Below are 27,228 nucleotides of genomic sequence, written 5' to 3' on the forward strand. Positions count from 1 at the left end.
TTTGTTTGTTAAAAATACATTTGTGGAGTGGTTGAAAAACAAGTTTTAATGAGTCCAACCTAAGTGTATGTAAACTTCCGACTTCAACTGTATATATAGGACAAAACACCATCACTAAAGAGAGACACAACAACACTACATAGAGAGAGACTGGATATCATAAGGTGAATGCACCAATTTGTAAGTCGCTCTGGATAAGAGCGTCTGCTAAATGACTTAAATGTAAATGTAAATGTCATGTAAATTCAGCCATCTGTGGTTTCAAATGATAGAGATATGTAATATATGGCTCACTGAACCAAGTGGTCTTGATTTCCTTGATTAATGTTTTGACCAGGGGCCCAGGACACTTGGAGAACGAACAGATAAGCAAAAGTATTTATGCCTGCCTGCCTGCCTTTGAGGGGGTTGGCAGATTGCTACAAACCTATCAGAGGAGCGTGTCTGTCTCCCCGTATGCATATTTCTGTCTATTGTTTGTCTATTAAACCTTTAAATATAGAACTCGTTGTGGTTCTTCATTTTCCACACCTTGACCAAATTCACGATTCCCGAGACTATAAGGTCTAGTGATCATTGTATTGACAGACTGACATAATGAAAATCAAAGGGTCTATAAAGCCAACTGGTGCTATTGGACATGGTAATATACTGTTGACAACTTCTGGATTCGTCACTGATCTAAGCTTCTGTTTAGTGCATTGTTGGCATAAATTAGGAAATGAGATAAAGTTACTTATTTGTTATAAAAAGTGGGAGGATCAAATCTAGTGTATGAAGAGCAGTTTATTGGTCAAGGAGTCATGCAGTCACCCCATTGTGTAATCTCATCACAAGAAGTGTTTGGATCACTAAACTGAGATCAATATCAAGGCTAAGGTAAGTGAGATTTAAAAAAGAGAAAATAATTTCATATTAAACTATGCAATTAGAAATCACAAACTATAAGAATTAGTAAACAACAAATGTATTCAATTATTTGAATCTTAGTCAAGTAATTCAGAAGTAATGTAAATTTAGATGCATTTGAAATTGAAAGTAAACTAAGACACCATGTTAGTGCTGTGGCAGCGTGTTCGGAAATTCACTCTGGATTCTGGAGTGCCAGAGTGCGTTCAAAGTGTGCTCTGGGCTATCAAAAATTCAGAGCGTTGTCAGATTGGTCATTTGTAGGCTAAATTCAGAGCATTTCGCTCTGGCACTCTCAAACCACCCTCATGTTTTTCATCTTAATTTTGCTCATCTAAGGGTGCGTTACAAACGAATAATCTGACATAACTGGCACTCCAGAGTGAATTTACAAACGTACCCTAAGATAAAGACAAAGAGTTGGAAATTCCACAAGGTATCATGATCCAGTAAACTTCAAAAAATAAACATCATACTCAACCTACTACAAAATTCCTCTAAATCGTAACCACTTGTTTAATCCCTATCCTTTAGATGTGGAGCATAGCTGCATTGGTGTTAGTGCTGACAGGGTCTGCCTCTTGCTACATCACGTGCCCTGGTGGGAAGGTCTGCTCTGATCAATCAACCTGTTGTTTGACTAAAGGAGGATACGCCTGCTGTCCAGTTCCCAATGTGAGTAACCAGGGTTCACATTAGGGCAATTTGTAGCCTGGTCCCAGATCTGTTTTGTCATGTCAACAGCCATAGCAATTAGCAGCACAAACATCTGGAACCAGGCTAGGGAATTTGATCACACTAGTAAATGGGATTCTCAGCAGCACTAAGGTTGTAAATACTGGAGAAAAAAAACAGCATACTGGTACTGTTGTTTCCTTTTCTTTTGGATTACAAAAACAATATATCAGTTGAAAGACCATGGGTTTAGATAGCTGTATGAGCAAAGACCTTGGGTTTAGAAAGCTGTATGAGCAAAGACCTTGGGTTTAGAAAGCTGTATGAGCAAAGACCTTGGGTTTAGAAAGCTGTATGAGCAAAGACCTTGGGTTTAGAAAGCTGTATGAGCAAAGACCTTGGGTTTAGAAAGCTGTATGAGCAAAGACCTTGGGTTTAGAAAGCTGTATGAGCAAAGACCTTGGGTTTAGAAAGCTGTATGAGCAAAGACCTTGGGTTTAGAAAGCTGTATGAGCAAAGACCTTGGGTTTAGAAAGCTGTATGAGCGAAGACCCAATAAAGGTATTTTGACTGCATATCACCTTTTTTTCATGATGTTTTCCAGGCGGTGTGTTGCTCTGACATGGCCCACTGTTGCCCGTCAGGCTTCAACTGCAATGCCATCACCCAGAAGTGTGAGAAAGGTGACCATCCATGGAGCAGTGTGCCCATGCTGAACAAGGTGGCTGCAGAGGAACCAAGCTCTCCTGTCTCTGCTCCGCTCGAATCTGACAGCAGCCCTGTCCAGAGCAATGCAGTGGAGAGCTCCATGGTCGGCAAGGTGCAATGTGACAACTATTATGCTTGTCCCGATGGCACCACCTGCTGCCACCACCCCACAGGCCTGTGGTTCTGCTGTCCGTACTCTCCTGTGAGTTGACTAGTTTTTCTCTGCTTGTAGTATGTTGGCTTGAAGGGCTCTTGTCAGTTTGTAATAGTGTTATAGAGTAGCTGGCAGTATTAGGAAATTAGTGACACTTTTGTTGTTGTTGTATTATGTTTTTATTACAGCTAAAAAACAAAACATACTACACAATAAGTTATTCATATTTTTCTAAACTGGATATTTTCTCAGAAATATTAAAAACAAGAATTTGAGATCTGTGGTATGCAAAATGGGTATGCATGAAACAATATACGTTATACTTAATTCCAAAATGGTTATTGTCAATATACAGTGAGCTATAAAAGGATCGGGACAGTGACATTTGTTGTTGTTGTTTTGGCTCTGTACTCCAGCACTTTGGATTTTAAATGATACAATGACCAAGAGGTTAAGGTGCAGACTGTCAGCTTTAATTTGAGGGTATTGTCATCTATATTGGTTCAACCGTTTAGAAATTACAGCAGTTTTTGTACATAGTCCCCCCATTTCAGGGAACCAAAAATATTTGGTAAAATTTCACTTATATGTGTATTGAAGTAGTCAAAAGTGTAGTATTTGGTCCCATAATCCTAGCACACAATGATTACATCAAGCGTGTGACTCTACAAACTTGTTGTTTCAGATTATCTATTGTGTAATTTTGGAGTCCCTTTTATTGTAAATAAGATTATAATATATTTCTAAACATGTCTACATTAATGTGGATGCTACCATGATTATGGATAGTCCTGAATAAATCGTGAATAGTGATGAGTTAGAAAGTTAGACGCACAAATATCATACCCCCAGAGCCAAAACAACAACAACAAATGTCACTGTCCCAATACTTTTGTAGCTCACTGTATCAACTTGTATACGTCTGTTTTTCCACAGGGTAGGTGCTGTCTAGATGGGTACCACTGCTGTCCCTATGGCTATGACTGTGACCCCACATACACTAAGTGTGTGAGGTATGGCAACCTGAGGTACCCTTTTGCTCCGAGGCAGGCCCCTTCAATGATCGAAGCCATCAAGGTCTCCAAACTGGAAAACAAGGTCCACGATCAGGTAGGTACCTATGCGTCACACTCACAGGCAACCAATGTTTGTGTAGGCAGTGGACATTGTTCTCTTTCTGTGTTTGTTATTGTGCCACTCAACTCAGTCTAAGAGAAAATCACTTTTGAAACCCACCTTATGGGCATTAAAAATAATAATGAATAGAGAATGATTTCCTGCACACTGGTATGCTATTACATTTTACCCTCTGAGAGTAGTTAGTAATGTATTCACATTACTCCCCACGCAACCAGATACTCAGATGTGCGAGTTCTTTTTACATGTTGAACCCCTGAGTAGAACATTGATGGTGTGGTTGTCTTCATTCCCTCGTCTTTTAGCAGGTCTCATGGACAGCTCTAGTTCAGGCCGCTGACAGCACGCCACAGGCTGGAGTCACTCACTGTGACACTAAATTCTATTGTCCTTCTGCATCCAGCTGCTGCAAGGGACCTAATGGCAAATGGGGATGTTGCCCATTCCCACTGGTAAATATACTGAAAGTGTTGAGTGTACTGTAGAGGGGATTTAATACAACTGACATTAAATACCACTGAGCTATCATTTGATAAAGTAGTATATCAATGTTATGTAGGTAGAGCATGTTTAATAATGTAATGCACATTTTATCTGTAGTGCACGTACAGAGCAGTGTGAAATGTTTTAATCAAATCAAATGTTATTTGTCACATGCGCTGAATACAACAGGTGTAGACCTCACAGTGAAATGCTTAAATACAAGCCCCTAACCAACAATGCAGTTTTAAGAAAAATACCCCCCAAAAAGTAAGAAATAAAAGTAACAAATAATTAAAGAGCAGCAGTAAAATAACAATAGCGAGGTTTAATATATGCAGTTGAAGTCGGAAGTTTACATACACTTAGGTTGGAGTCATTTTTCAACCACTCCACACATTTCTTGTTAACAAACTATAGTTTTGGCAAGTCGGTTAGGACTCTACTTTGTGCATGAGACAAGTCATTTTTCCAACAAATGTTTACAGACAGATTATTTCACTTATAATTCACTGTATCACAATTCCAGTGGGTCAGAAGTTTACATACACTAAGTTGACTGTGCCTTTAAACAGCTTGGGAAATTCCAGAAAATTATGTAATGGCTTTAGAAGCTTCTGATAGGCTAATTGACATAATTTGAGTCAATTGGAGGTGTACTTGTGGATGTATTTCAAGGCCTACCTTCAAACTCAGTGCCTCTTGCTTGACATCATGGAAAATCAAAAGAAATCAGCCATGACCTCAGAAAGAAAATTGTAGGCCTCCACAAGTCTGGTCCATCCTTGGGAGCAATTTCCAAACGCCTGAAGGTACCACGGTCATCTGTACAAACAATAGTACGCAAGTATTAACACCATGGGACCACGCAGCTGTCATACCGCTCAGGAAGGAGACGCGTTCTGTCTCCTAGAGATAAACGTACCTTGGTGCGGAAAGTGCAAATCAATCCCAGAACAACAGCAAAGGACCTTGTGAAGATGCTGGAGGAAACGGGTACAAAAGTATCTATATCCACAGTAAAACAAGTCCTATATCGACATAACCTGAAAGGCCGCTCAGCAAGGAAGAAGCCACTGCTCCAAAACCGCCATAAAAAGCCAGACTACGGTTTGCAACTGCACATGGGGACAAAGATCGTACTTTTTGGAGAAACGTCCTCTGGTCTGGTGAAACAAAAATAGAACTGTTTGGCCATAATGACCATCATTATGTTTGGAGGAAAAAGGGGGAGGCTTGCAAGCCGAAGAACACCATCCCAACCGTGAAGTACGGGGGTGGCAGCGTCATGTTGTGGGGGTGCTTTGCTGCAGGAGGGACTGGTGCACTTCACAAAATAGATGGCTGCATGAGGATGGAAAATTATGTGGATGTATTGAAGCAACATCTCAAGATATCAATCAGGAAGTTAAAGCAAATGGGTCTTCCAAATGGACAATGACCCCAAGCATACTTCCAAAGTTGTGGCAAAATGGCTTAAGGACAACAAAGTCAAGGTATTGGAGTGGCCATCACAAAGCCCTGACCTCAATCCTATAGAAAATTTGTGGGCAGAACTGAAAAAGCGTGTACGAGCAAGGAGGCCTACAAACCTGACTCAGTTACACCAGCTCTGTCAGAAGGAATGGGCCAAAATTCACCCAACTTATTGTGGGAAGCGTGTGGAAGGCTACCAAAAACGTTTAACCCAAGTTAAACAATTTAAAGGCAATGCTACCAAATACTAATTGAGTGTWTGTAAACTTCTGACCCACTGGGAATGTGATGAAAGAAATATAAGCTGAAATAAGTAATTCTCTCTACTATTATTCTGACATTTCACATTCTTAAAATAAAGTGGTGATCCTAACTGACCTAAAACAGGGAATTTTTACTAGGATTAAATGTCAGGAATTGTGAAAAACTGAGTTTAAATGTATTTGGCTAAGGTGTATGTAAACTTCCGACTTCAACTGTACAGGGGGCACCGGTTAGTTGAGGTAATATGTACATGTAGGTAGAGTTATCACATTAAGATCATGTGCAATATTATGCATATTTTATATTACTATCATGTTCTGAGGCCTATTTTTTTTTATTTTTAGGCGAAGTGTTGTGCGGATGGCCTGCATTGCTGTGAATATGGATACACCTGTGACCCAAACTCATACAAGTGCAGGAAATGGTACTCTCATATTCCTTCAGGTCTGAAGGATGATGCTAATCAGGATTGACACAATTTCAAATGATTTATGATCTTGTCCCTATCCTGACATTGGATTGTACCCTTTTTGTGATTGCATTTTAATTTAACCTTGCACTGATGAATACAAGAATGTTGAATCATGTCACCCAATCATTAAAATGTTTCCTTGTTGAGTATTTAGTGTATCATTCCTTATAGGCTATCAATCTCCACTGGCTAAATTGTATCAGAGTCATATATTTATGTACAGTATGGGTGTGTTCGTAAATTAATTCTGGAGCGCATGGGTGTGCTCAGAGTGCGCTCTGGGCGATCATAAACTCAGAGCGCTGTCAGATTGTCAGTTACTACATTCAGAGCGCACACTAGACGCTTTGGCCAAGGAGTAGGGTTGATCCTAGCATTCTGACCTCACAACTGCAGTCAAGCTAACTGGCTAACGTTGGCTAGCTAACGTACTTCCAGACACAAATGAGAGAACACCTCAGTGTGACCATTTTACTCAGCCTGTCGGAGCTGGTTAGGCTTTTTTCATGTTATCCAGGGCGTTGGTGACTGTAACTGTACTGCTGGCATCAATTTCGTTACGCCAACGTTTACTGACACCGGCCTTATTCAACCGGTGTTGAGCGTTCGTAAAGTCATCAGTTATTCTGCTCTCACGCACACTCAGACAAGAGTGCTCTGAAATCGGAGAAGATAGCCAGAGTGATTTTACGAACGCAACCTATGTATCATTCATGCTCTTCACTCTCTGAGCCATTGCCCGTATTATACGTGAAGCTCTGTGCACGTGGATTGGAGTTACTATGGTAACAACAAGTAGCTAACATTAGTGTTTATGTATCCACGGCTAGTTACTAGCCAACAATCCTGCCTCCTATCTACAATGGCTGAAATGTCTGCTATGACTAGAAAATGTATTCAGAATCTCGCTGAAACTCTTTCTAAACACGTCAAACACTGTAAGTTTGAGTTTTGATAGCTAACGTTAGTTGTCAGAGTCTACGTTGCGTCCTGAGATAGCTATGTTACAGTAACGTTTCGCAGAACTTCTAAAAATAAAAGCTAGCTAGCCAACTAACGGTTACCTGGTTTCTACTTCTCTGCATTTATCTAGCTACAGTAGCTATATATCTAATAACAAAACGTGCAAACAAAAGAAAAGTTAATAGCTAGCTATTGTTGTCTAGCTCCTCCAACCAAAACTCACCTTCCATTGAACGTGTTGGCACCACTGTTTACGTGACAGATGGGGGCGCTATAATCTTGCTTTGTTGAGATCATGTCAAAGTATGTCCTGTGTTGATGCAAATTAATAAAAGCATATATCAGTCTATGTAAATTGAAATGATGCATATGGAAGCAGTACTAACTAAACAGAAACGGAGTGTCTGATCCGACTATTCAATGGACTCCTGGGGGATCAGAGTGACAGGAGGGTAGGGAATGACCTGGACAGTGGGAAATTCAGGAATATTCTGCACAACACCTTTGGAATGACTGATGATATGATCATGGATAGAGGTAGGTGTGTCTCTTTTGTCACATAAAACAGAATGTAAGCATCAAATAAAGTATGATACTGATGTGGTAAGGTATCACAAAAAAAATGGTATTATATTCCAGTCTTTTGCGCATTTGACAAGGACAACGACAGCTACGTCAGTGTGAAAGAGTGGATCGAGGGACTATCAGTCTTTCTCCATGGGACATTGGATGAAAAAATAAAGTTTAAGAAAGCTATAAAGTGTATCATGTAGGCTTTTTGACTGTTATCTACAATATTACTACCCATGTATTGACTCTGCCCCCCATTTGGTTTTCACAGCTTTGATGTGTATGACTTGGGTACATTTCCCGGGAATAGATGTTCCACATGCTGAAGAACAGCCTGATCAGACAGCCCACAGAGGAGGACCCAGACGAGGGCATCAAAGACCTGGTGGTGATCACGCTCAAGAAGATGGTAATGGCAAAATGTTTATCTTCATTTTCATCAGGTTAAACCAGGCTGAATGCTGTGCTACCTATTGTTTAACCTGCCAGGCTACCTTCATTGTACCCTGTGTTTACAATCACTGTTTAACTTGGCCACAATTGACCAATTCATGTTTCAGATTAAATATACTGTCTGAACATAAAATATCAATGAGTTGTTTCCTTCCTCAGGATCATGACAGCAGACTGTCCTATGCAGACTTTGAAAAGGCAGTGAGAGATGAGAATCTATTGCTTGAGGCTTTTGGAACCTGCCTTCACGATGCCAAGGTGACCCTTGAAGTTAAGACTGTAAAAACAGTGTAATGACTTGTCTGTCTGGATTGGACAATATAATATTTTGCCATTGTCTGACATGTTCTTTCCTTTTGTGTTACAGAGCATATTGGCATTTGAGCAGCATGCATTCCAGGATCCACTTGAGCGTTAAGGACATCACTAAGTTATTCATAACACCATTTTTTATTTTTTATAAACAAAAATCTGCTCATACACTGATGGGAAATGTATAAATAAAACATGTTGAGAAAATATGATGTTCCGTTTGAATGGTGTAAATGTAAGAACTTGCTAATGTCCACCTCATTCCCTATGAGAAGCAGTCTTTCAGGACAGGTCTGTTAGATTCTCCTCCGAGGCTTTGCTGACTTTGTATTCTTCTCTGTTGGCTTGACTTCAGGAACTGATGCAACCTGAGAACAAGGAAAGAAATTAATTTACTGTAGTGTTGTATCACTCTTCAATTGTATGAAATTGTGAGTGAACAATTTTAAGAAGCAAAATGACCACGAATATACCTTTTTCAATGTATTTCTGATCATGTTGGCTGTTATGTTCAATGACTCGTCCGCCATATCCATCTTAGGCCGGTCTGGTAGTTTTGGTCCAATGAGGATTTCATTTTTGTCCACAAAGCCAAAAAGTGAGTCTTTATTAGTTTCTACTATTTTCCGTTTTCTGTTCTCCAAATGTGTGGTCCTCGGTACGAATCTTGGGGGTGCTGCAGGGGGTGGATTCTTACTCAGTCTTTTCACTATTCCTCTGTCTCCCCCAGAAGAGGAGGGAACGCTGCTTATGTTGGGTGCCAGCTGCTGTTTAGTATTTATGGCATTATGCAATGACCCCATTTTGTCCTCTGTTGGAATAGTCCTGCATTGGTTTGCCTGATAACTATACAACCGATCATAAGATGGGGCATGTCTGTAAGGAAGAAACTCCTGTGGGGGTAAAGGCAATAAAGGAAATCCTAAATAATGGCCTTGGCTGGTACTCGAAGTCTCTCCCTTATTGCTGGTATCACTGGATCTCTGATCATCACCTGAGGAAGTCCTGGCTGTGGTAGCAACTGCATCTGAAGACATGGGCTTTTTGCGCTCTTCATCCCCGTGGTCCTGTTCCTTTGCTTCTCAACCGAAAAAGAAGAATCATATGTCAACTACATCATAATAATCATTCTTACATTGGGAATGACATACCAGAGATAGTTCTGATAATATTCTACTAGCACAACATCTGTACTTTTATTTTGAGTTGTCCTGTTCACATATCGTCTCCTGTCTTGCAGCTTTAGTCTGGTGTCCTCCACCGTCTCATACTCTGGGGCATAGCACACATGTAGTAAACCTCCAAAGAAACTCTTCTCATCCATGTGCCGTTTGGCCGCCCTGAAACACAATTACTTTAAAGTATAACTGGCTGAGACAGGTGGTCTACCAGCTGGTGTACAACTAGGCTAGATAAAACTAGGGCCTGAAGTTTTTCCTGACCAGGTTACATGATGGTCAGGGAAAACACATGTCCCTGTCTATCTCATCCTAACCTATAAAACCTGTCCTAACCTTGCACTGGTGAGTTTCTGGAACTTGATGAGGTAGACCTCTGTGAATTGCTCTGCAGGGTACTCATCCAGCACCCTGTACTCCTCCACAACCCCGTACAGCGCAGAGAGCTCGATCAGTTCTGTCATCACCCCGATGGCTGGGACTCCTTGCAACATCAGGTAACGAGACTCCAAGTTGATGGTGTACACCTACAGGGGCAATATAGCACGGGTTAGAAATACAATAAATTGTATCTATCAATCAACCAACCAAATACATTCGATTTCTAGCTAGCTAGTTCGCTAGCTCACTTGGCCAAGTATTGAGCATGGATACAGAATTTCGCTGAAGGAAACGATATTCCTACCTTAACTGCTTTAAGTCTCCTCCCTTCTCTATACTTCGGTCGTGAGGGGCAAATCTTTTGCTGCTCATGATGTTTATAAACCTCAGGAGTGCTCCAACATGAGCTGTTGGTAAATCCTGCCATGTTTGCGAATTACAACAAAACCAAACCGGAAGTAGTTTCCCAGACGACAATAATCGGACCTGAGCTCATCGATGTCTCTGTGAAAATCAAAAAAGCAGATCAGCTACTTTTGCCTGTCAGACATAGCACCGAATGCATCGATCCCCGAGAGTACATTCACGTCGCTTAGCTAGCTAGCTACTAACAATATAGTTCCATGCTCTGAAAAGGGCAAATTTAGTTATGTTGGGCAATCATGGCATCCAACCTGTCACTCTGATTTTCCACAACACGAAAAACTGTTTTCTTCACCTTCCTTCAAACTTGTTAAAACAGCTCTCTCTCCATGACGTAAGCTATAAACTATCTAGCTAGCTAGCTAACAGCTAGTTAGTGTTGTCTTTTTAGTTGTGTCAAATAATAACTATGCCAAACTATCAGCAAACTACCGGTAGCTAACTTGCACTTGTAACCATTGCATGCCATTTCTTCTGGGCTGATCTGTAGTATGATATTTTCCCAACGTTTTTTCATGCAATTAGCTATCTTTTGTGTTATAAAGAACCAGGCCCTGGAGCTGTCCTGGGGTCATGATGCCCGTGTGTTTCTCAGCTGGACCAGAAGCAGAAGCCCTGCCAACCAGGAGGACCATAAAGTAGCGCTGAGCAGGCAACTGGGAGAGAAGCTTGGACTCAGAGATGGAGAGCAGGTAATCATGTCCCATTCACTAATTCTCTTCTTGCTCATTCCCCTAAGTCATCATGCCTTGATAACCCCACTTTTCCTGATTACTAACTCATGTTGGATGGTTTCAGGGCTTCTTGCGGTCGTGCCAGCAAGTCCTGTCTGTACAGCAGGTGTTTGTGGAGCCACTCTCCTCTGACGACTGGGAAATCCTGGTGAGAACCTATAGAGAGGTCTTTGTACAGTATTGTGCAATAGGCAAGCTCACCCATCAGAAACATTTAGTACCGTATGGTTTTAGTATAGCCTGGGAGTGTTGCTTGTGGGTTTCTTCTTCATTCAACTCTTTTGTCGTTGTCATGCAACAGACAGCTACCCAGGCTATTTTTGATCCTTTCCTGTCAAAGCAAATTCAACATTGAAGAGCAACTGTCAATATGGTTTGTAAATGTACAGTCTGGGATGGGTAAATATTTAACCATGTCTTGTCCTCAGGAGCTCCACAGTGCAGCGCTGGAGCAGCAGCTCCTGGATCAGATTAGAGTGGTGTTTCCTGATGCAGTGTTTCCTGTGTGGGTGGACCAGAGGACAGTCATCTACATCAGAATCGGTCAGCACTGATTTTCACTTTTTACATTTTCTCAACATCTAACAGCTATGAACTCACCAGCTCCTATGTTATGACCAAAGAAACAGTTGATCAGAGGAGGCTGGTTGGAGGAGCTATAGGAGGACGACAAGCTCATTGTAATTTCTGGAATGTAATTTCTGGAACGGTATCAAACATATGGAAACCACATGTTTGACTCCATTCCATTTACTCCATTCCAGCCATTACAATGAGCCCGTCCTCCTATAGCTCCTCCCACCAGCCTCATCTGCAGTTGATGTCATACTATCGATCATACTCTTCTTCTGCAGCTTCACTCACCCCAACTGTACCGTACGGTCGATTAGAGCAGTTCACAGAGCTACACATCTCTCCTAAAATTCGTGCTGGAAGTGAGGACCTCTCCTTCGCTCCTTTTGGATCATCCTTATCCAATCAGAACCAGCCCCTCCACAGGCAGCCAAACTTTGACCTCTCACCCTCCTCCAGGTCCTCTCAGGAGTTCAGCGTTCAGGAGACTGGACTTCCTGTAGAACAACGTCCTAACGCTGCTGCCCTCCAGAGCCCCCAGCAGTGGGGCGGGATAGCAGACGTAAAGAGCCTGGTCAGGTACATGCTAACAGGGAACTTTGACCCTGTGAGAGAGACTCCCCCCATCCCCACCATCCCTGCCCTCCTCAGTGACTCAGTCTTCAGAGTGTGCAGAGCACCGCCCGTGTCTCCTGGCCCTCTGAGTGCCACCCATGGGGTTGTCCACATCCTGCCCTGGGGCCAGCAGATGGGAGGTAATATCAATGGAGGCCAGCCAGCTGTGACGTACGGCCTACTGTCCAAGGTGCTCTCTCCCAAGGAGGTGAGAGAGAGGGCTAAGCAGGCCATGGAAAAGAAGAAGAGTGGCGGTGCTGGTGGTGCTCCCCAGCCCGGTGGTGCTGGTGGGGCAGGAGACAGGGAGGAAAAAGAGGATGCCACTGTAGTCAAGGTGGTGTGTCACCTTACAGAGGGGCTGAAAGGGACGCAGGGACCATCTAGAGAGGGAGAGCTCCACAGTGGAAGGGTTTGGGTGAGTACATGTACTTAAGCCATGGTCTAAACTCAAGTTAGGCATGATGTAGACCTAATCAAATGACCCATTCTCAATCGTTCTACCCATGGTTTACAGGTTTGTCAGCCCTAATGTATTCATATTGAGGCTCATATGTATCCATGCCTCATACGGTTGTTTTTCTCAGATCCCACAATCCCTGGAAACTAGTCTTCATATCAACCCACACTCATCAGTGAGAATCAAGCCAATCAAGTCAACTCCTAAAGTAGCCACCAGTATCCACCTGCAGCCTTTACAACCACTGGTGAGTAACATTTATTTTTACATCGTGTTATATCTCCAGAGCTTTGACATATTGGTACATTTGGTATACGTAATTCTATGGATTCTACTGTTCTATTCAGCCTAATCTTGTACTTTCCGTGTTGCTGTTTGACCCCTGCCCTGATGTCCTCCTAGCCTGCAACAGAGAGTGAGGTGGAGATTCAGACTGCCTTCCTGGGTTGGCTGCACACCCAGAGCCACGAACCACTAGCCTGTCTGACCGGCCGCTCCAACACCATCCTCCTACCTGCCACTGAAGGTACACATAGGATGCATCACAAATGCCACCCTGTCCCCTTTATAGTGCACTATAAAAATAAAATCCAAGTTTATTGGTCATGTACACACTTTAGCAGATGTTATAGCGGCTGCAGTGAAATGTTTGTGTTACTAGCTTCTAACCGTGCAGTAAAATGTCAAACAAATACAGTGCTTTCAGAAAGTATTCACACCCCTTGACCTTTTTCACATTTTGTGGTGTTATAGTCTGAATTTAAGTGGTTTCATTTAGATTATGTGTCACTGACCTTCACACAATACCCCATAATGTCAAAGTAGAATTTAGTTTGTAGAACTTTTTGGAAATTAATTCCAAATGAAAAGCTGAAATATTTTGTCAGTAAGTATTCAACCCCTTTGTTATGGAAACCCTAAATAAAGCAGTAAAAATTAGCTTAAGTCAAATAATAAGTTGCATGGTCTCATTCTGTGTTCAATAATAGTGGTTAACATTATTTTTGAATGACTGCCTCATCTCTATACCCCACACATACAATTATCTGTAAGGTCCATCAATCGAGTAGTGAATTTCAAGCACCGATTCAACCGCAAAGACCATGGAGGTTTTTCAATGCTTCGCAAAGAAGGGCACCGCTTGGTAGATGGGTAAAAATAAAAAAAGCAGATGCTGCATATCCAACACATCCAACACATCACTGAGTACCACTCTTCATATTTTCAAACATGGTGGTGGCATGTTATGGGTATGCTTGTCATCGGCAAGGACTAGGGAGTTTTTTTTAGGATAAAAGAAACGGAATACAGTTATAAGCACAGGCAAAATCCTAGAGGAAAACCTGGTTGTCTGCTTTTCAACAGACGCTGGGAGGCAAATTCACCTTTCAGCAAGACAATAACCTAAAACACAAGGCCAAATCTACACTGGAGTTGCTTACCACGGTGACATTGAATGTTCCTGAGTGGCCCAGTTACAGTTTTTGCTTAAATCAGCTTGAAAATCTATGGCAATACTTAAAAATGGCTGTCTAGAAATGATCAACAATCAACTTGACAGAGCTTTACATTTTTCTTTAAGAATAATGTGCAAAGATCTTAGAGACTTACCCAGAAAGACTCACAGCTGTAATAGCTGTGAAAATACCTTCTATAAAGTATTGACCCCGGGGTGTGAATACTTATGTATATGAGATTTCTTTATTTCATTATCAATACATTTGCAAACATTTCTAAAAACATGTTTTCACGTTGTCATTGTGTAGATGGGTGAGAAACAAATCTATATCCATTTTTAATTCAGGCTGGAACACAACAATGTGGAATAAGTCAATGGGTATGAATACTGTCTGAAGGCACTATACACAAATAATAAAAAACAAGAAATCAAGAAATGTCAGTTCTTCAATCTCACCCAAAGTGTATGGAGTGCATTGTAAATGTAATACAATCTTGATCTTCTCACTTCAGGCAAGGTGGAGTTTGCTCTGACTGTGTTGAAGTCAGAACCTGAGACGGAGAGTAAAGCGCCTGACCAGTTGTTTCTGTTGGCTCCATGTGTGATACAGAAAACAGACATACAGGTACTAGTGACAAGCTTTACTAACTCAGACTTCATACACTGAGTGTACAAAACATTAAGAATACCTTCCTAATATTGAGTCACCCCCCTTCTCATGATGTCTAGGTTGTCAGGGAACCTGTAACCGTGCCTACAATGAAAGCCATGGGTGAGACACCTAATCAAGATCTACCCTCTCTCAGCAGTCTTGGGTAAACCACCAGATTCCTTACAGAACACACTGTAACCTGTTGAAGTGATAGCTGTGTGAACCAAATGCATATTCTTATACTAAACATCTCACAAACTGTATAGAATTAATGTATTTGGTTGATTAATGGTAGCTGTTTTTATATTGGTTGAGTTCCAGGCCGACTACATTGCAGACGTGGCACACAACCATTGGTTGATGCAATGCAACATCATCCACTGCGCAGTCGGGCAACAGACTGCCATATCAAATGATTTGCTTAGTTGACATGTTAATCCCCTATCCAGGCATTATGCGATTTGGCATGCATCTGCAACGTAGTCAGCCTGGAACGCGGCCAAAGTGTGTCACTGCCCTGCCTCTGCCATGATGTGACCTGTGTTCTCCTCTTGTGCTGTCCCCAGTGGTGTGGAGGAGCTGAGCAGGACTGGGTTTGACTTCCTCTCCCACAGCCTGATGGGACGGCCTCTCTCTTGGGAGCTGGTGTCCACCGGCCGGGGCCTCCGGGGCGGAGCCCTGCTCATCACAGGGGCCAAGGTAACCTCTGACCTCATCAGGTCATCCTGTCAATCTTTCCCAGAAATCAGCAGGACTGATTCTGACATGATCTGAATGTCCGAGTCAGATCACATTGAGTTAAAACTGTTTTATCTTGATATTAAGGGCTAATATGTAGGTTAAAACGGATACCACTGCCAGCTGTAGTGACTCACTCAATCAGATTGTGGACTGTAGGCATTGGTGACTGTCCGGTGTTTTGTATTCCCTCACAGGGAAGTGGGAAGACAGCTCTCTCCAGAGCTCTGTGTAGGAAAACTATGGAGGACCTGGATGCTCATGTGGAGGTGGTTGACTGCAAAAAGCTGAAAGGTAAGAGTTGGACCTTTCACTTATTGTGTCCGTGGTGACTTGTTTATTTTTGACCATGATGATACAGTGTTGTTGTATAATGTTCTGCAGGGAAGAGAGCAGAGACCGTGAGGCAGATATTGGAAGAGGTTTTTGAACAGGCGGTGTGGAGACAGCCCTCTGTGGTCCTGCTGGATGACCTGGATCATGTGACGGGGGCACCGACCTCACCGGAACATGAACACGGACCAGAGGCTCTGCTAAGGCTGCACATTGCCCAGAGTATGATACTACACAACTCTGTGTGTGTCCATATCCGCATACGCGTCTGTGTTTCTTGTTCATAGACATCTAATATCTGTGTGTGTGTGTGTCGTGACCCCTCCCTGTGTGTGTTGTCCAGGTCTAAGGGACATGGTACATGACGTGGTGGTGCGCTCCAGCCTGGTGTCTCTGGTCATCAGCAGTCACAGTGAACATTCCCTCCACCCGTCACTCAGGGAGGTGCAGGGCTCCCACTTCCTCCAGGGCTTCATACACATCCAGCCTCCTGATCAGGTAACTGGGGTAGGGTCAAGTTGCCCCTCTGCGCTGATTTTGGATCAGTTTAGCATTTCTACCTCTAATGGCTCAGGTTAGCATCGGGGGAGAAGAAGCTAATCCTAGATCTGGGAACCACATCCATTTATCCAGCTTGACTTTGTGCTGGTTGCAAATGCTCTGAAATATCTATTTAGTCATACCAGCAAAGTAGCAAGAAGTAACTGAATTAATATTTATTGGACATGATAGTGTCTTTGTTGTTCATGGACATGATAGTGTCTTTGTCGTTCATGGGAAATGAATAGTCTTTTTGCTACATGGACATGATAGTGTCTTTGTCGTTCATGGAAATGATAGTGTCTTTTGTTGTTCATGGACATGATAGTGTCTTTGTCGTTCATGGACATGATAGTGCTTTTCGTTCATGGACATGATAGTGTCTTTGTTGTTCATGGACATGATAGTGTCTTGTTCTACATGGACATGATAGTGTCTTTGTCGTTCATGGAAATGATAGTGTCTTTGTTGCACATGGACATGATAGTGTCTTTGTCGTTCATGGAAATGATAGTGTCTTTGTTGTTCATGGACATGATAGTGTCTTTGTTGTTCATGGACATGTAGTGTCTTTGTTGCTACATGCACATGATAGTGTCTTTGTCGTTCATGGAAATGATAGTGTCTTTTGTTGCTCATGGACATGATAGTGTCTTTGTCGTTCATGGAAATGATAGTGTCTTTGTTGTTCATGGACATGATAGTGTCTTTGTCGTTCATGGACATGATAGTGTCTTTGTTGCACATGGACATGATAGTGTCTTTGTCGTTCATGGAAATGATAGTGTCTTTGTTGCACATGGACATGATAGTGTCTTTGTTGTTCATGACATGATAGTGTCTTTGTCGTTCATGGACATGATAGTGTCTTTGTCGTTCATGGACATGATAGTGTCTTTGTTGTCATGAATGATAGTGTCTTTGTTGTTCATGGACATGATAGTGTCTTTGCGTTCATGGACATGATAGTGTCTTTGTCGTTCATGGACATGCTAGTGTCTTTTGTCGTTCATGGACATGATAGTGTCTTTTGTCGTTCATGGACATGCTAGTGTCTTTGTCGTTCATGGACATGATAGTGGCTTTGTTCGTTCATGGACATGATAGTGTCTTTGTCGTTCATGGACATGATAGTGTTCTTGTCATGGACATGATAGTGTCTTTGTCGTTCATGGACATGATAGTGTCTTTGTGTTCATGGACATGATAGTGTCTTTGTCGTTCATGGACATGATAGTGTCTTTGTTGTTCATGGACATGCTACTGTCTTTGTAGTTCATGGACATGCTAGTCTTTGTCGTTCATGACATGATAGTGTCTTTGTCGTTCATGGACATGATAGTGTCTTTGTCGTTCATGGACATGATAGTGTTTTTGTTGCTACATGGACATGATAGTGTCTTTGTTGTCATGGACATGCTACTGTCTTTGTAGTTCATGGACATGCTAGTGTCTTTGTAGTTCATGGACATGATAGTGTCTTTGTCGTTCATGGACATGATAGTGTCTTTGTCGTTCATGACATGATAGTGTCTTTGTCGTTCATGGACATGATAGTGTCTTTGTCGTTCATGGACATGATATGTCTTTGTCGTTCATGGACATGATAGTGTCTTTGTTGTTCATGACATGCTAGTGTCTTTGTTGCTACATGGCATCTATGTGACATGCATCTAGTGTCTTTGTTGCTACATGGACATGATAGTGTCTTTGTCGTTCATGGACATGATAGTGTCTTTGTCGTTCATGACATGATTGTGTCTTGTTGCTACATGGACATGATAGTGTCTTTGTCGTTCATGGACATGATAGTGTCTTTGTTGCTACATGGACATGATAGTGTCTTTGTCGTTCATGGACATGATAGTGTCTTTGTCGTTCATGGACATGATAGTGTCTTTGTCGTTCATGGAAATGATAGTGTCTTTGTTGCTACATGGACATGATAGTGTCTTTGTTGTTCATGGACATGATAGTGTCTTTGTCGTTCATGGACATGCTAGTGTCTTTGTCGTTCATGGACATGATAGTGTCTTTTGTCTCATGGACATGATAGTGTCTTGTCGTTCATGGACATATAGTGTCTTTGTCGTTCATGGACATGATAGTGTCTTTTCGTTCATGGACATGATAGTGTCTTTGTCGTTCATGGACATGATAGTGTCTTTGTCGTTCATGGACATGCTAGTGTCTTTGTTGTTCATGGACATGCTACTGTCTTTGTAGTTCATGGACATGCTAGTGTCTTTGTCGTTCATGACATGATGTGTCTTTGTCGTTCATGGACATGATAGTGTCTTTGTCGTTCATGGACATGATAGTGTTTTTGTTGCTACATGGACATGATGTGCTTTGTTGTTCATGGACATGCACTGTCTTTGTAGTTCAGGACATGCTAGTGTCTTTGTAGTTCATGGACATGATAGTGTCTTTGCGTTCATGGACATGATAGTGTCTTTGTCGTTCATGGACATGATAGTGTCTTTGTCGTTCATGGACATGATAGTGTCTTTGTCGTTCATGGACATGATAGTGTCTTTGTTCGTTCATGGACATATAGTGTCTTTGTTTCATGGACATGCTAGTGTCTTTGTTGCTACATGGACATGCTAGTGTCTTTGTTGCTACATGGACATGCTAGTGTCTTTGTGCTACATGGACATGCTAGTGTCTTTGTTGCTACATGGACATGATTGTGTCTTTGTTGCTACATGGACATGATAGTGTCTTTGTCGTTCATGGACATGATAGTGTCTTTGTTGCTACATGACATGATAGTGTCTTTGTCGTCATGGACATGATAGTGTCTTTGTCGTTCATGGACATGATAGTGTCTTTGTCGTCATGGACATGATAGTGTCTTTCGTTCATGGACATGATAGTGTCTTTGTCGTTCATGGACATGATAGTGTTTTGTTGCTACATGGACATGATAGTGTCTTTGTTGCACATGGACATGATAGTGTCTTTGTCGTTCATGGACATGATAGTGTTCTTGTCGTTCATGGACATGATAGTGTCTTTGTCGTTCATGGACATGATAGTGTCTTTGTTACTACATGTAGCTTTTTTCTAATAATGTGTATTACATAGTGTTGTCTCGCTTTGTGACTGTCGAGTAATTTGTACAAAGGCGTCATCTTCACATTTGTGATAATAATTATGCCAGACAGTTATGTGGACCAACTGTAAACCATCTGTAAACAGTTAATGTGGACCATCTGTAAACAGTTAATGTGGACCATCTGTAAACAGTTAATGTGGACCATATGTAAGCGTAGCATTTTTGATATTTTCTGGAAAAGGACCCATAAGTAATCATTTCACTGTTAGTCTACACCTGATGTTTACGAAGAATGTGACAAGTAAAATTTGATTAGATTTGAATTGTATTGTGACTGTGTTGTCTGTCAGGCCCAGAGAGGAGAGATCCTGCGCTGTCTGATCCTCAGTAAGACTGCTGTATCCAAAGAGACCCTACACACGCTTGACCTGGGGATTGTTGCCAAGGAAACAGAGGGCTACCTGCCCCGTGACCTGGCCTTGCTGCTAGAGAGGGCCATCCATGCCAACGCCCTACACAGGGCACGCAGCACCCAGGGTTAGTACCCTATCTATCCCACTCCCTACACATGGGATGCCCCAGGGCAGTGATTGGGGACATTGCCCTGTGTAGGGTGCTGTCTTTCGGATGGGACGTTAAACGGGTGTCCTGACTCTGAGGTCATTAAAGATCCCATGGCACTTGTTGTAAGAGTAGGGGTGTTAACCCTGGTGTCCATGCAATGACTACAGTAATAGAGTACTGTACTTGGTTGTCCATTGAAATGAGAATCAGTTCTTATGCTGTCTTTATTGTAACGTCGTATACTCTGTCTGTGTCTTCTCCTCGTTCCAGGAGTGTGTCTGTCGTGGAGGGATTTTGTGCAGGCTCTGAAGGGCTTCACCCCTCCCACCCTGTGGGGGGCTCAGCTGCAGAGCCCCAGTGGTGCAGGCCTTGAGAGGGTAGGGGGGCTGCATCAAGTACGCCAGTTACTCATGGACACCATCCTGCTACCAGCCAAGGTGAATCTCACTAGCCTGGTCCCAGATCTGTGTATGTTGTCTTGCTAACTCCTATAGTGAGCGTGACTATGATCTGGGATCAGGTCAGTACAAATCTCACAGGAAGACCAGGTTGTTATTGTTCCAGAAAATTGTTTCTCAATTACTTACCCAGGTTATACAGTATACAGAACAGGTTGGATGAATACATTAATTGGTGCTGCTGTAGAACTTTGTCTCAGTTTTGGTGGAGCTGTTCGCCTATAGAATTTGATATGAGGTACTTGGTGTGTTATTGGATAGTCACCCATCTCCCACTCATGTCAGTCTCTGTATGTTCCAGTATCCGGTGCTCTTCTCCAGCCTTCCCATCCGTCAGCGCTCAGGACTTCTGCTGTACGGCGCTCCAGGCACTGGGAAAACCCTGCTGGCTGGTGCCGTGGCCAAGGAGAGTGGGATGAACTTCATCAGTATCAAGGTGGGTTTGAAATGTACCAGGACCTGTCTCAAATCGCACCCTATTGCTTATATAGTGCACTACTTTTGACCAGGGACCATAGGGTAGTAGTGCACTATGTAGGGAATAGGGTGCCATTTGTGTTCGCAGCCCCAGTATCGGTGACTAGATATATGAATGCTTAAAGGCCGGGTTTCTGTATAGCACTTTGAGAGATCTGCTGATATAAAAAGGGCTTCAGAAATACATTTGATTGATTGAAATACGTTCTAATACAAGAATACATGGTAAGCGTTAACACTGGGAACTTATTGTTGCATGGTCTCATTGAGTCGCATATGAGTGTGTTTTTTTAACTGTTTTCAGGGTCCCGAACTCCTCAGCAAGTACATTGGAGCCAGTGAGCAGGCTATCAGAGACGTCTTCCAGAGGTGTGTGCACTTTGCTACACAATACTGTAACCATAGCTACAAACTGTGCTGGTGTAGTGTTAACCTATACTTCCCTGTGTTTCTGTTCCCCTGCAGAGCCCAGGCTGCTAAGCCCTGCATCCTGTTCTTTGATGAGTTTGACTCCTTGGCACCCAGGAGGGGTCACGACAACACCGGGGTCACTGACCGGGTGGTCAACCAGCTACTGACCCAGCTGGATGGGGTGGAGGGACTACAGGGTACGGAGAGAGGAGGGCGGCATCTAGAACAGACACTGCTGTCATATGTTTAACATACATTTCATTAGGCTTTGCTTAGTCGGTTTGATTTAGTTTTATGATATACTTCTACTTTTTATATATTTAGACAAATTAACAGGGCACGCAGCACCCAGGTTTAGTACCCTATCTATCCCACTCCCTACACAGGGCACGCAGCACCCTATCTATCCCAGTCCCTACACAGGGAACGCAGCACCCTATCTATCCCAGTCCCTACACAGGGGACGCAGAACCCAGGGTTATCACCCTATCTATCCCTACACAGGGGACGTAGCACCAAGGGTTAGCACTAGAGGTCGACCGATTAATCGTAATGGCCGATTTCAAATTTTCATAACAAGCCGTTTTTTAAAATGTATTATTATTATTTTTTTAAGAACACATTCTTATTTTCAATGACGGCCTAGGAACGGTGGGTTAACTGCCTTGTTCAAGGGCAGAACGACAGATTTTTACCTTGTCAGCTCAGGGATTCAATCTTGCAACCTTACGGTTAACTAGTCCAACGCTCTAACCACCTGCCTGTTACGCGAATGCAGTAAGAAGCCAAGGTAAGTTGCTAGCATTAAACTTATCTTATAAAAACAATCAATCAAACATAAATCACTAGTTATAACTACACATGGTTGATGATATCACTAGTTTATCTAGCGTGTCCTGCGTTGCATATAATCGATGTGCTGCGCATTCGCGAAAAAGGACTGTCGTTGCTCCAACGTGTACCTAACCATAAACATCAATGCCTTTCTTAAAATCAATACACAGAAGTATATATTTTTAAACCTGCATATTTAGCTAAAAGAAATCCAGGTTAGCAGGCAATATTAACCAGGTGAAATTGTGTCACTTCTCTTGACACTTCTCTTGCGTTCATTGCACGCAGAGTCAGGGTATATGCAACAGTTTGGGAATATTGAAGACTCATGTTAAAGGAACCACCAGCTTTCAAGGAACTTAAACGTTAGCTTTCTTACATGGCACATATTGCACTTTTACTTTCTTCTCTAACACTTTGTTTTTGCATTATTTAAACCAAATTTCATTATTGTTTCATTATTTATTTGAGGCTAAATTGATTTTATTGAAGTTAAAATAAGTGTTCATTCAGTATTGTTGTAATTGTCATTATTACAAAAAATAAAACAAATCTGCCGATTAATTGGTATCGGCTTCGGCGTTGAAAAATCATAGTCGGTCGACCTCTAGTTAGCACCCTATGTATCCCACTCCCTACACAGGGCACGCAGCACCCAGGGTTAGTACCTATCTATCCCGGGTCCCTACACAGGGCACAGCACCCAGGGTTAGCACCCTATCTATCCCGGTCCCTACACAGGACGCAGCACCCAGGGTTAGTACCCTATCTATCCGGTCCCTACACAGGACACAGCACCCAGGGTTAGCACCCTATCTATCTCAGTCTCTACACAGGGCACGCAGCACCCAGGGTTAGTACCCTATCTATCTCAGTCCCTACACAGGGCACGCAGCACCCAGGGTTAGCACCCTTATCTATCTCAGTCTCTACACAGGGCACGCAGCACCCAGGGTTGTACCCCTATCTATCCCACTCCCTACACAGGGCACGCAGCACCCAGGGTTAGTACCCTATCTATCCCAGTCCCTACACAGGACAGCAGCACCCAGGGTTAGCACCCTATCTATCTCAGTCTCTATACATAGGGTTAGTATCCTACTAGCTTTTGGCCCATTTCATTAGGCTTTGCTTAGTATGCTTGATTTAGTTTTATGATATACTTTAATTGTTTATATATTTAGACAAATGAACAACAGTACAGTCATTTTACCAGCACTATCATTTTAGTGAGTAATGTTCCTTTTGCTTAGCGGTTTGCATGTCTGTGTGTGTGTATGTGTGTGTGCACACTCGCGTCCAGGTGTGTATGTCCTGGCTGCCACTAGTCGTCCAGACTTGATAGATCCTGCCCTGCTGAGGCCTGGCCGCCTGGACAAGTCCCTCTACTGTCCCCCTCCTGACCAGTCTGGACCACATTCAGTCCTCTATAGTCCTCTACTGTCCCCTGTGACCAGGTCTGGACCACACTCAGTCCTCTATAGTCTATACTGTCCCCTCCTGACAGGTCTGGACCACACTCAGTCCTCTATAGTCTCTACTGTCCCCCTGCTGACCAGGTCTGGACCACACTTCAGTCCTATATAGTCTCTACTGTCCCCCTCCTGACCAGGTCTGGACCACACTCAGTCTATATAGTCTCTACTGTCCCCTGCTGACCAGGTCTGGACCACATTCAGTCCTCTATAGTCTCTACTGTCCCCTTCCTGACCAGGTCTGGACCACATTCAGTCCTCTATAGTCTCTACTGTCCCCCTCCTGACCAGGTCTGGACCACATTCAGTCCTCTATAGTCTCTACTGTCCCCCTGCTGACCAGGTTGCTGGACCACACTCAGTCCTATATAGTCTCTACTGTCCCCCTCCTGACCAGGTCTGGACCACACTCAGTCCTCTATAGTCTCTACTGTCCCCCTGCTGACCAGGTCTGGACCACACTCAGTCCTATATAGTCTCTACTGTCCCCTCCCTGACCAGGTCTGGACCACATTCAGTCCTCTATAGTCTCTACTGTCCCCCTCCTGACCAGGTCTGGACCACATTCAGTCCTCTATAGTCTCTACTGTCCCCTGCTGACCAGGTCTGGACCACACTCAGTCCTATATAGTCTCTACTGTCCCCCTGCTGACCAGGTCTGGACCACATTCAGTCCTATATAGTCTCTACTGTCCCCCTGCTGACCAGGTCTGGACCACACTCAGTCCTATATAGTCTCTACTGTCCCCCTCCTGACCAGGTCTGGACCACACTCAGTCCTATAAAGGGCCAATGATAATGTTGGAATAGCATGTCATTTGGGACGCACCTTTTGAGTGATTGTATGTTGTATAAACCGATGGTCCGCCCCCCCCCCCTCCCCCCAGGAGGCGCGTGTAGAGATCCTGAGGGCTCTGAGCCACTCGGTTCCCCTGGCTGACGATGTGGACCTGGAGCAGATGGCCAGGGCCACAGACACGTTCACTGGCGCTGACCTGAAGGCCCTGCTGTACAACGCCCAGCTAGAGGCCATCCACAGCAGCCTGGGGCCCAGCCTGCATGTGAGTCATTCTACCGCCAGGGGGCGCTGTGGGTCTAATGGTAGAGATACACTACAGCTTTGTATGATATTCAGTCAGCTATTGGTTCTAATACCTTAGCTTCAGTAGAGAGGACTATGGGTTTAATAGTAGAGCTACATGGATTTATGTCATTAACAGGGTAATAGTTTTAATGAATGGTAGAGTTAAATGGATCTGTAAAAGTAACCAACAGAAAGATCTGCTGTGAAGGACCAATAATCTTTTGAGGTTTCTGGCAGTGGAGGCTGGTGGGAGGAGCTATAGGAGGACGTGCTCCTTGTAATGGCTGAATGGAGTCAAACATGGTATCCATATGTTTGATACCATTCCATCTATTCCATCCCAGACATTACAATGAGCCCGTACTCCTATACATTTCATTTGAAACCTCTCTATCCCTCCAGGACCAGTAAACCTCTCCTCTCTATCCCTCTTTCCCTCCAGGACCAGTAAACCTCTCCTCTCTATCCCTCTAGGACCTGGGCTCGGGTTCGGACAGCGACATAAGCCTGTCCTCCATGATCTTTCTGAACCACAGCAGTGGATCTGATGACTCGACTGGGGAAGGGGAGAGAGGGTGCGGGCTGGACCACTCCATGGTGCTGCTGGACCCCAGTGATGTCCCCCCTGAGGACCCCCGTGGTGTCCCCCCTGAGGACCCCCGTGGTAACATCTGGAGGCTGTACTTCGGCAGCTCCTTTGAGTCCGAGCTGGGCAACCCTTCCCCCTCAGGACTGGTGAGATGATGGGCTGCGTCCCAAACAGCACCTTGTTCTCTTATGTAGTGAACTACTGTACATTTAATCAGGGTCCTATGGGGCCATAGGGTACTAGTCAAAAATAGTGCATGATATTGGGAATAGGGTGCCATTTGGGACACAATATTATGATTGGACAATCAATCACATAGTGTCATGGAAAGGGACCTAGTGGGATGAGAATAATGTAATATGGAAAGAACCGTGTAGGGTAACACTTTGTTTTGGATAGTATAGATCTATATGGGACTATCTAAGCAACTGCTTGCTAACAATAAGGGTTAGGGTTATTGGATAGTTAGTTGAAATGTTGTTGACGGTTTGTAGATGTTCAATAACTATCTTCTTAGGACTATCCAAATAAAGTGTTACCCCTTATAGACCTACAAGTCATTAGCAACATTAGCTAATCTTTTGAAATGACATGCACTCCTTTATGTAGAGAGCTCTGTCTAAAGCTGTTTTGTTCTCACCCTCCGTTTGTCTGTCCCCCTAGAACTCCCAGGGTGTCTCGGGGCCCAACTCTAATGACCTGACCGGTGCGTCGGTCAGAGACCCTGGCTTCTCCCACCCCCCGGCCTATATGTCCTCTCTACAGGATGGCTACGAGGAGCTCAGCCATGAGCAGCTAGACCACCTCCGTCTGGAAATCAGCAACATCAAGAGCAACTACAGACGAGCTACTGTCAGTACTTTATCTAGAATAGTAACTCTGTTTATAAAGCACCTTTCATACATTACTCTCAAAGCACTAGTAACTGTAGGAGGTGTTTGTCTGTCTGTGCAGGAGGACAGTGTCCCGGTCCAGGGTGGCCCCATCAGGCCAGGTCTGCTCCTGTGTCAGGCCCACCTCACCTCAGCCCTGGATGCCACCAGAGCCTCCCTCAGCAAGCAGGACTGGAGGAGGTACACAGACCTGTGAGTAGAACTGCAGTACATCTTTGCTTTCCATTAAAATGTCAATACTTTGATCAATTTCTCAGGAAATCAAAACACCAAATATATATGCATACCCACCAGCCACTGCGGCCCCTCATGAGTTCTGTTTTTTGTAGCCCCCACCCCCATCAAAGTTTCCCATCCCTGGTCTAAAGCGTTCTTCTTTCCAGCCTTGTTGTTTTCTGTCTCATCAGGTATGAGTCCTTTGGAGCTTCGGGAGAAGAAAAGTCTCAGAGCACAGTGACGTTCAAACCCGGCCAAAGAGTAACGCTCGCTTAATGACACGTGTATGTCTATCTGTTCATTTTGACCTGCAAATGTAATGGTCATTTTGTAATTTAGCCATTTTTATTTAATGTATCTGCTACATAATATAAATATGATTGTACACTATTGTATGATACGGACATATTGATGATTAATGTTTCCAACTAAATTATCATGTAAAAAAACATGTAAAAATGTACAATGTATCACAAATTAAACAATTAGCATTATGATATTACTTCA

General features: G+C 43.3%; 4 protein-coding genes across 6 annotated transcripts; 3 read left to right on the plus strand and 1 right to left on the minus strand.

Annotated features, from left to right (window-relative positions):
- Positions 1 to 769: 769 nt before the first annotated feature.
- Positions 770 to 6,424, plus strand: LOC111954923 (progranulin). The gene is made up of 6 exons (XM_023974854.1): positions 770 to 879; positions 1,444 to 1,584; positions 2,189 to 2,494; positions 3,383 to 3,556; positions 3,889 to 4,035; positions 6,148 to 6,424. The coding sequence occupies exons 2-6, from the start codon at positions 1,444 to 1,446 to the stop codon at positions 6,274 to 6,276; spliced, it is 897 nt and encodes a 298-aa protein (XP_023830622.1). The 5' UTR covers positions 770 to 879; the 3' UTR covers positions 6,277 to 6,424.
- A 100-nt stretch (positions 6,425 to 6,524) lies between these two features.
- Positions 6,525 to 8,713, plus strand: LOC111954926 (calaxin-like). 2 transcript variants are annotated; one of them, XM_023974861.3, is made up of 4 exons: positions 6,525 to 7,775; positions 8,080 to 8,217; positions 8,421 to 8,519; positions 8,629 to 8,713. In XM_023974861.3, the coding sequence occupies exons 2-4, from the start codon at positions 8,119 to 8,121 to the stop codon at positions 8,677 to 8,679; spliced, it is 249 nt and encodes an 82-aa protein (XP_023830629.1). In that variant the 5' UTR covers positions 6,525 to 7,775; positions 8,080 to 8,118; the 3' UTR covers positions 8,680 to 8,713. The 2 variants fall into 2 exon arrangements, with proteins under 2 accessions (XP_023830629.1, XP_023830628.1); XM_023974860.3 differs by having other exon boundaries at positions 6,525 to 8,217.
- Positions 8,714 to 8,724: 11 nt separating this feature from the next.
- Positions 8,725 to 10,605, minus strand: LOC111954925 (RNA-binding protein 48). The gene is made up of 5 exons (XM_023974859.2): positions 10,437 to 10,605; positions 10,088 to 10,278; positions 9,768 to 9,913; positions 9,047 to 9,651; positions 8,725 to 8,941 (listed from the first exon to the last, which is right to left on the minus strand). The coding sequence occupies exons 1-5, from the start codon at positions 10,557 to 10,559 to the stop codon at positions 8,870 to 8,872; spliced, it is 1,137 nt and encodes a 378-aa protein (XP_023830627.1). The 5' UTR covers positions 10,560 to 10,605; the 3' UTR covers positions 8,725 to 8,869.
- Positions 10,606 to 10,663: 58 nt separating this feature from the next.
- Positions 10,664 to 27,228, plus strand: pex1 (peroxisomal biogenesis factor 1). 2 transcript variants are annotated; one of them, XM_023974856.2, is made up of 24 exons: positions 10,664 to 10,889; positions 11,101 to 11,247; positions 11,354 to 11,437; positions 11,718 to 11,832; positions 12,144 to 12,892; positions 13,062 to 13,181; positions 13,337 to 13,460; positions 14,906 to 15,018; positions 15,123 to 15,208; positions 15,612 to 15,744; positions 15,981 to 16,077; positions 16,168 to 16,338; positions 16,460 to 16,614; positions 20,071 to 20,257; positions 20,555 to 20,721; positions 21,044 to 21,178; positions 21,524 to 21,588; positions 21,685 to 21,827; positions 23,768 to 23,867; positions 24,823 to 25,000; positions 25,498 to 25,758; positions 26,276 to 26,464; positions 26,567 to 26,697; positions 26,913 to 27,228. In XM_023974856.2, the coding sequence occupies exons 1-24, from the start codon at positions 10,782 to 10,784 to the stop codon at positions 26,995 to 26,997; spliced, it is 3,843 nt and encodes a 1,280-aa protein (XP_023830624.1). In that variant the 5' UTR covers positions 10,664 to 10,781; the 3' UTR covers positions 26,998 to 27,228. The 2 variants fall into 2 exon arrangements, with proteins under 2 accessions (XP_023830624.1, XP_023830626.1); XM_023974858.2 differs by having other exon boundaries at positions 10,800 to 10,889; positions 11,151 to 11,247.

This window comes from Salvelinus sp. IW2-2015, linkage group LG30, assembly GCF_002910315.2.
Source record: "Salvelinus sp. IW2-2015 linkage group LG30, ASM291031v2, whole genome shotgun sequence".
In the NCBI taxonomy this organism is placed as follows: Eukaryota; Metazoa; Chordata; class Actinopteri; order Salmoniformes; family Salmonidae; genus Salvelinus; species Salvelinus sp. IW2-2015.

What these genes read in the sequence shown, in the direction of transcription:
- pex1 (XM_023974856.2), top strand. Translation starts at nt 10,782, where the DNA reads ATGTTGGGCAATCATGGCATCCAACCTGTCACTCTGATTTTCCACAAC. An exon ending in CCCTCTCTCAGCAGTCTTGG is followed by an intron (nt 15,209 to 15,611) that starts GTAAACCACCAG and finishes TGCTGTCCCCAG; the next exon opens with TGGTGTGGAGGAGCTGAGCA. An exon ending in ACATCCAGCCTCCTGATCAG is followed by an intron (nt 16,615 to 20,070) that starts GTAACTGGGGTA and finishes GTTGTCTGTCAG; the next exon opens with GCCCAGAGAGGAGAGATCCT.
- LOC111954926 (XM_023974860.3), top strand. Translation starts at nt 8,119, where the DNA reads ATGTTCCACATGCTGAAGAACAGCCTGATCAGACAGCCCACAGAGGAG. An exon ending in TGATCACGCTCAAGAAGATG is followed by an intron (nt 8,218 to 8,420) that starts GTAATGGCAAAA and finishes TTCCTTCCTCAG; the next exon opens with GATCATGACAGCAGACTGTC. An exon ending in CCTGCCTTCACGATGCCAAG is followed by an intron (nt 8,520 to 8,628) that starts GTGACCCTTGAA and finishes TTTGTGTTACAG; the next exon opens with AGCATATTGGCATTTGAGCA.
- LOC111954923 (XM_023974854.1), top strand. Translation starts at nt 1,444, where the DNA reads ATGTGGAGCATAGCTGCATTGGTGTTAGTGCTGACAGGGTCTGCCTCT. An exon ending in TCTGCTGTCCGTACTCTCCT is followed by an intron (nt 2,495 to 3,382) that starts GTGAGTTGACTA and finishes GTTTTTCCACAG; the next exon opens with GGTAGGTGCTGTCTAGATGG. An exon ending in AAAACAAGGTCCACGATCAG is followed by an intron (nt 3,557 to 3,888) that starts GTAGGTACCTAT and finishes CTCGTCTTTTAG; the next exon opens with CAGGTCTCATGGACAGCTCT.
- LOC111954925 (XM_023974859.2), bottom strand. Translation starts at nt 10,559, where the DNA reads ATGGCAGGATTTACCAACAGCTCATGTTGGAGCACTCCTGAGGTTTAT. An exon ending in GGAGACTTAAAGCAGTTAAG is followed by an intron (nt 10,279 to 10,436) that starts GTAGGAATATCG and finishes TTGCCCCTGTAG; the next exon opens with GTGTACACCATCAACTTGGA. An exon ending in TCAGAAATACATTGAAAAAG is followed by an intron (nt 8,942 to 9,046) that starts GTATATTCGTGG and finishes CCTTGTTCTCAG; the next exon opens with GTTGCATCAGTTCCTGAAGT.